General features: G+C 38.7%; 1 protein-coding gene across 1 annotated transcript in view; it reads right to left on the bottom strand.

Annotated features, from left to right (window-relative positions):
• Window positions 1–1,441: 1,441 nt before the first annotated feature.
• Window positions 1,442–8,271, bottom strand: part of MRPL22 (mitochondrial ribosomal protein L22) — a 7,039-nt gene continuing 209 nt past the window's right edge. The window contains exons 3-7 of the mRNA XM_010295039.1: window positions 6,342–6,481; window positions 4,473–4,538; window positions 3,880–3,957; window positions 2,965–3,034; window positions 1,442–1,733 (exon numbers count right to left, since the gene is read on the bottom strand). Of these exons, the coding sequence (XP_010293341.1) occupies window positions 1,522–1,733; window positions 2,965–3,034; window positions 3,880–3,957; window positions 4,473–4,538; window positions 6,342–6,481 (566 nt within the window). The 3' untranslated portion in view covers window positions 1,442–1,521. The remainder of the gene's footprint in view (window positions 1,734–2,964; window positions 3,035–3,879; window positions 3,958–4,472; window positions 4,539–6,341; window positions 6,482–8,271) is intronic.

Raw genomic sequence — 8,271 nt, 5'->3', positions numbered from 1 at the left:
TGGAGCAGGTTTGCTGGCAGGACCTGGGAGCAGCCTGTTCCTGAAAGACAGCACCCATCGGGGACCCGGGCTGGAGCAGCTTGTGAAGAACTGCAGCCTGTGGGAAGGACTCACATTGGAGAAGCTCATGGAGGACTATCTGCCATGGAAGGAAGCCCACACTGGAGCAGGGGAAGAGTGTAAGGAGTCATCCCCCTGAGGAGGAAGGAGCAGCAGAGAGACATATGATGAACTGACCACAACCTCTATTCCCCATACCCCTGTGCTGCTGGAGGGGAGGAGGTAGAAAAAATTGGGAGTACAGCTAAACCCATGAAGAAGGGAGCGGTGTGGGGAAGGTGTTTTTAAGATTTGTTTTAATTTTCTCATTATACTACTCTGATTTGATTGGTAATAAATTAAATTACTTTTTCCCCCAAGTCCGTTTTGCCTGTGACAGTAATTGCCAAGTGATCTCTCTCTGTCCTTATCTTGACCTACAAGCCTTTTATTTTCCCTCCCCTGTCCAGCTGAGGAGGGGAGTGATAGAGCAGTTTCAGTGACGACCTGGCATCCAGCCAGGGTCCACCCACCACACTCTTCAAAAAAGTAATGACAAAATGGGATTTTTTTCAAAGAACTGAAAGCCTGATTTGTATATGCAACAAGCCATTCCCTATTAAACACACGGAGCATTTTACTTACCTCAACATTACAAAAGCAATTTGTTCCCCAAGAGTGCAGAATAATTAGTTCACTCTTCACCAAGACAAGCTTTTTTCCATATTGTGCCTGTTACCCATACTGAGTTTCCACAGAGAACAGCCTGAACTCCATGCACATACCATACTATTAATGCCATGGTCAGAATCAAGAACACAGTTTCAACATGCTCTAAGTTTTCATGGCCACTTCCCCCTCTGACAAATTAAACATTGCCACCAAGCGACTCCGTCAAAACCTGAACTTCAGTTCAGTTTTTTATTCCCCACTCTCAGACTCAGTGCCTAAGATGCACAACAGTGGCTGTAAGGAAAGAGGATTACAGCCCAGACAAAGAAACCATAAATTGATGCCTGATAATCTCAGCTATTACTGTTATTTGTTTTGTTCCACTGTTGCAGCTACTTCAAGATGCCAAATTTTATTAATTTTAGTCCAAATCTTGATCTTGCAACATGACTATCAAGCTCCTATTTTTACAATAAAGGACCCAACCATACATAACAGACACCTGCATGAATCTGAGGACAACCACAGGTCCGTACAAGCTTTATAATGGCACCGTATGTTCTAGATTTGATAGTCCAGCATAGAGCTTGAATGTTGTGGTCCAAGTAACTCAGAAAAAGTAACATCTGTTGCTGCTTTTCCAAGATTTTTCCATACTTAATGGCTTGACAAATAAGAAAAAAGCCTATGATCATTCTTGCATCATCCAGCTCCAGCAGCACCAAAGATATAACTAAAACATTATTTTAATTATTCTTTTATATAATTACATTGTCAAACAAGAAATACCTATATAGTCACAAAAGTTTGTCACAGTGTATTAACAAGGGTTCTACTTCGCAGCTGCTGCACGTATTCTTTTGCTTGGTCAAAACCAGTCCTTGGTGGCTCTGGAGGAGGAGGAGGACCTTCCACCAACTTCACAAAGTAGTGGCACCTGACGATTTTCATGATGCCAAACATGCCTTTGCCATGATAACGAATCCGCTTCACATAGCGGCCTCTGCCCGTCGTTGATTCAGCTGAAGGAAAAAAGGCATGGGGGAGAGAAGACTATTCAGTCAAGAATAAACTGCTACACATCTGCAACTGAAACACTGTCTTGACAGTGTATTTTTCATGACTGCATATGAAAAGTTAATTCTACTCAGGATTCTCTCCTCCACCCTTCTTCTATTACATTTAGCAGATTAATGCTATAGAGGAAACCATTAATTGAATTAACACTCTTCAGGAGCACCAAAAAGGTGAATTTAGAAAGCATGCATGCAAAGATAAATACCTAGTATTGGACAAATCCAAAGGAAGCTACACTGAGCACTTACTAGATTACATAGCTCTTCTGAAGGTGGTATTAATTCCACTGCTTTTCAGTAGTTTGTCTCATGAATTCCTGTAGAAGTCTTACAGACTTAATTTTCTCTCCTTTCTCCCTTTACTGCATTCACCATAGGTATTTTCATTATCTACACATCCAGTCCTGCACTAGCAGACAAACCTTCTTATAGCAAAGACCTGGAAGGCTCCAAAGAACCCTAAATCAAATCTGCTCTACAATCCAGGTTACTTTAAGCTTATGAGGTCAGCTTAATAACATTCATACTGTATTTGGCAAAATTGGAATTTTTTTCTTTGGACCTAAAAACACCTACAAGTAAACATTTTGCTAACATTTTTCTAGGCAAGGAAGTGCTGTAGTTATTACAAGCTTATCCTGTAATCAAAGCCTTTTTATTAAGCAGCCCACTGTCAACATTCATTTACTTTTATACTCTTTCTAACATGAGTTTAGATTCCAACCCTGCAAATCTATTAGTACCCGCCACAGACAAAGCTTCCAGCATTTATTTTCACTGGCAACATTAAAAAGTAGTAACAGTTTGTTTCTTGTCTAGTGTTTCAGAATCATGTCAAGCATTGTCCTCTTCAAGACCTTCTGTTCAACTCAAGGAGGATAAATTCCACTCTCAGATGAATGGATTTTAAAAACAACGCTTCTAGCAGACACCAGAAGAACACCAGTCAGACACCAACTATGACAAACTGATGGTTGAAGGCTCAACAATGACACTAACTTCAGTTGTGCTGCAAGTCAGAAGCATGTGCCTTTCATGTTTTGGTAAAGGTAAGTGTACTAGAAAATATCCACCATTCATTTATGCTGATTTGAAGCAACAAAATCTTATTAAGGACAAAACTTTTTTTGTAGGGCAGGATGACTTTTTTCTGCACCAAAATAGGAAAAAAATTTACCTATATGTAAATTTGATTTGAATTCCACATTGTGATTTCTTACTGCCATTTCCTGTGCTTCTAACAGAACCTGTAACAAAAGGAAAAGAAATGGAAATATTGAGTAGGAATTTAAGCAATGCTGTTTCTTATCTCTAGATAACACAGAAGAAATTGCAAGTTTAAGTCAGTTACAGAAAAACTATTCTACAGAGATCAAAACTGTTAAAAGACAAACATCTTTTACATAAGTATATTCTCAGCATACAGACTGAAAAAACTTCAGGACAACTTTAGTACATTTTTTGTGAGGAAAGGGAGTGGAAAAGATGGTTCTCACCAGCATCTCTCAGCCTTCCATCCATGAACCTCTGCCTAATTAGAGATCAGACTAGAACCAAATTCCAAGGTGTGCAAAATGGACTTAGACCATTCAGGTTTTTCAGCTAATACACAATACTTCTTTGTCATTCTTAGGCTAAAAATCAATGCTTCATCCAAGAAAATGAGTAATTTGAGACTCCTAACAACTACAGTTCATGAAAACCTTCCATGCCTTCACAAAACTCAGTCCTTTCCCTGATGATACCCTTCATTTCTTACCATTTTAAGAACCAAAGCACATAGACGTAGCAGCCGTTAGCGACAAGGATTCTGCATTATTTACCATGAACTTAACACCAAGTGTTGTCAGATAGGGTACCCACATGTAATTTATTATCATTACAAGTTAAAACAGCCAGCACAAGTGACCTCTGCATATTCATAAGTCACACCATTACATGACTGCTACAAAAATGTTGTTTCAATATGCTCCCAATGGATTTAATAGAAACAGAAAAACACAGAAATAGAAACATCCCCAAACTGCTGCTAATAGGTATTGATTTTAAAGTTTTCTTGAAACTAGGAGTGTTAAAGAATACTACTACATACCTCTTTGATCACCTTTGCTCCCTTTTTATCATTAAATTCCAGCTGAGCAAGAGCCTGATCAATGGACATTCCTTTTATCTGCAATCAAAGTGTTAGTTAACTCCTGCAATTACAAATATTTCCCTTCTCTTATTCAGAGGACAGTATTTAAATTATTTTGCCATTATAAAGAGCAAATCAAAAGACTTTAGTTTCATTATTACCACTTCTTCAATGTAATATCTTACATACAGAACTTCTGAGCTAAATATTGAATAAATCTTGATAAAACATTCAATTTTATTTTTTTTCTTAAAGAGAAAAACAGCCCATTACTATCCTTCAAAGTTCCCCTTGCCATCTACTACTAGGCAGAAACCAACACAAAAATTCTTCCACAGTATGTGATCCTGGGTACACATCTGAGGGCATACTAGGATAAAGCAGCTAAACCAAACTACAAACAACTGTTCGCCTGCACAGATGCATGCTCTTCCCCAGGACTCTTATTATGAAGATGCTGATGAGACTGTAATCGAACTAGGCTGTTAAGGCAAATACAGGAACTAAATTTCGCATTCTAATAAACACAGTACAAAGTACTTTTTGCTTACCAGTTTTGCCAGATACCACATCTTATCTTTGCTATATTTTATTTCCCTCCGACAGTGATATATTTCCTAGGTGCAAAAAAAGTTAGAGGATCAGTAATTTTGCTGTGAAAACAAGAATGGAGCATACATGTCTGCTCTACAATCTATTTTCTTACAAAGAATAAGTAAGATTCCCCCTACTATACCATGAACATACCAAATCAGGCATACCTTTGATACTTGAAACTGAAAGCATTAAAAAAAGTAGCTAGCATACAGAAAATTTTAATATGATCTTATGAGAAATAGTTTATAACAGAAGTCCCTGAAAAGGATAATCAGAAGATTTTTCATCATCTTTTCCTTTCCTCCTCCCCATCTTTTGAAGCAGTCTAAGACTGACATGCCCATTCAGTCTTAAAAATATTACTCTGCTGTCACGTCAACCTACAGGGATAGCAACTAAACAATATTACCAGAATGAACTTAATTACCTCTTCAGAAGTGAAGAGGGTTTCAAGTTTGATTGGCATGAAGAGCTGTCTCCAAAGACCCATTTAATATTATCACTGTATCAACAGGGGCCAAAACTAGCTAGTAAAATTTAACATCCATACAAATTTGAAAGAGATGGTATTCTTTATGAACAGGTAAAAAAAATGATTTAATAAGCAAGTTGGTCGATAACTGCATTTTCACATACATTGCATTAGTCAGCACAGTGCACAGTATGTCTACATCCTAGGCCATAACGTTCACAGAAGCGATAAACACTCTCGGCCCACAAAAGCACATGTAAAGGAGGTAGAGAAAATCAGGAGTAAAGTTAAGCCCAGGAAGAAGGGAGGGGTGTGGGGAAGGTGTTCTTAAGATGTGTTTTAATTTTCTCATTATCCTACTCTGATTTGATTGGTAATAAATTAAATTACTTTTTCCCCAAGTCAAGTCTGTTTTGACCGTGATTGTAATTGCCGAGTGATCTCTCCCTGTCCTTATCTTGACCCACGAGCCTTTCGTTATACTTCCTCTCCCCTGTCCAGCTGAGGTGACAGAGCAGCTTTGGTGGGCACCAGCGTCCAGCCAGGATCAACCCACCACAACTGAGCATACAAGTAACAAAAGGATTTTAGATTCTTTGCTTCAGTTTATGGTTTAGTAAAACACAAGTTATCGTACAACAGACTGAAGAAACAACCCCACTGTACAGTATATGTAAAATAGTTTCCCAAGAAAATATCTCTTGCAATCATATGCCATATCTGACCTGCATGTCCCTCATAACTTTAGGGCCTCCCAGTCCATATTAAACATTTAAAGCAACGAGTATGACAGAAAACAATCTCTGAGTAGCTTCACTAGGGGGAGGCCACAGCAAGAGGTGACACATTATCAGACCTCAGAGAATCAATAATGCAGAGAAATTAAGAAATTAAAAGAGCGTGCACTCTATTGTGTCTACATCAAACGGGCACAACTAACTCCACTGCTCAAGGAAAGTTACATTTATATTTCTGTGCACAGAAGCAACAATACAATCACGTTCTTCTCTAGTTATTTACTGTCAGTGCAAACAAGTGTATGATGATACATGCTTGGTAGCTTCTACCTCATTGTAGTTCAGAGACTTCTAGAGAGGATAGTACCTTTGCAGTTTGCATCTCATTATGTAGGTGATCAGCTGCAAGCAACTTGAAGCTCCAATATCATTTAGAAATGGAAAACATTCAAAGTGATGTTTTACTATATAAATATGCCAAACTGACTAAAATCTTAAATAACAAATAAGCTATCAAACTAATGCCTTGTGGAGTCACCCAGAGCAGAGACAGTGTCAATCTGTTCAGAAACTGCTAAACAAACAGGTAAGGAAATTCACAGGTATATCCTTACAGCTGGTCTGCGAGGTTCTCCAGGCAGCTGCGGAGGGTAAACAATCCTGTTCTTTTTCTCCCACTTCCCAAATTTCTGCAGAGAGGTGCTTGTGTGGATACATGACAAAGGAAAAAGGCTACCGGATGCTAGCCACCTGCAAGACAAGACCACAGTCTTTGTTGCTGAATACAAAAGTTCTTTGTCCCTGCTCAGTTTATCTGGAAAATTGTGCACTTGTCTGTCTTGATAACTGACACATTTAACTATTCACAAAATAAAACTGTTGAAGTCCTCTATAGTATGTTGAAAGAGCTTTTTAATTCAACAGAAAGCCTTGGGCTTCCTAAAGCAAACCAGGAACCCTAAGATACATTGGTATAGTATGAGATTCCACATCAAGTGTCGCCAGATCATCACACAAAGACACGGTCACATTTTTGTTCTTATGTGGGGTTCATTACTCACACAAACAATTTATATCTCTTCCAAGACTATCCAATGCTTATTTAACTTTTACCAACAACATCTTTAGCAGTAAAAATTTCTAGCTTTTCAAGGGACTATCAATAAAGTATTAGAAGTTTATAAACATTCTGAAATTTGATATCTGAAAGATAGTCTAAACTACTTTCAAAATGCAATCAACTCAATATAGGACAGCCAATAGCAAAAAAACTCTAGTTTTCAGTCAGTTTGCTCACCTCAGATTCAGAAAAACCAAGCTACATTTTGCCCCCTGCTGACTAGATAAAGCAGTACTGGGCAGCCACTCCTAACTACAAGAAACAGATGAGTTCAAGACCTGTGAGTTTTACTAAGGCTTGAACGGCTTTGTGTGAGCAGACAAACTGTGCAAAGCATTTTAAAAATAACAGAACACATGCATTAGTTTCAAGAGGGCATTGTACACCTTAAAGTTTTCACATCCTGTTAGTATGGGGGTAGCACAATATACAATGTTACAAAATATTTTTTCAGATATTTACCAAATCCAGTTTATTTGCTTAACATGTAAAAAATGTCACTCATCAAGACAACAATTCATCAAAACCAGACATAATATCATCAATTAATACAGGAAAATATTTGACAAGCACATGAGTATCATTTTGCAATTTAATAACTTAGGCAGTAGTGAACTAAGTATTGTCTTCCTGGTATTAACAGAACATATTAATACATTCAACAAACTAAGGGATCTAACATTCCCTCTATCTGAAGGTAACCCAACCTCATGTGAAGAGCAACTCTATTTATGATAACTTTAGGAGAAGAAAGAGAACACAAACACATTGTAAAAAAGAAAAGAGTGACAAGCAACAAAAAGTTCATTACATACAGGTAAGGGGAACAGGAAAGAAAAAAGCAAAGCACTTCTCTAGAAAGAATCATGCATAAGCAACAAGTGGGAGACACACAGACTAGAACAACTGGGTAAAAAAAATAGCATGTAATTCTGTTCAACTGAATAACTGCAGTAAGCACAGGCAATGTAAGCCTATTTCTTCTTCCTTCAGTGACACAGATCTCTGCAATTTACTTCTGCAGGCTCTAGCCAGAGACCAAAGCTCTGCACTTTGAGTATCCACATCAGCCTTTCCTCTGAAGTCACAGATACAGTCAACAGTGGCCAATACTCCCTCAGCACAACCTTGCCATTTCTCCAGACCCAGGGGAATGACCAGCAACTACAGAAAAACAATGACTAGGGAGAGGGCAGAGGGGAACGACAGGTACTACGTTACTGATGAGATCTGCACCATAAACTCGGAGGAAATCTGGATGTCCAGTAGAAAGGGGTCACGGGGGGAAAGACACCTCCATCACGCTACAATCCCCAAGTACATAGAAAGACACCAGAAAGTCACAGAGCGACTGTTCCCCACAGCTCCAGGGCAGGGCAAGAAACCAGTGAGAAGGTCGAACCAAGCGACCCGCCGAGCGAGGC

This window comes from Phaethon lepturus, unplaced genomic scaffold, assembly GCF_000687285.1.
Source record: "Phaethon lepturus isolate BGI_N335 unplaced genomic scaffold, ASM68728v1 scaffold48599, whole genome shotgun sequence".
NCBI classification, from domain to species: Eukaryota; Metazoa; Chordata; class Aves; order Phaethontiformes; family Phaethontidae; genus Phaethon; species Phaethon lepturus.
This window is presented reverse-complemented; position numbering and strand designations above follow the sequence as displayed.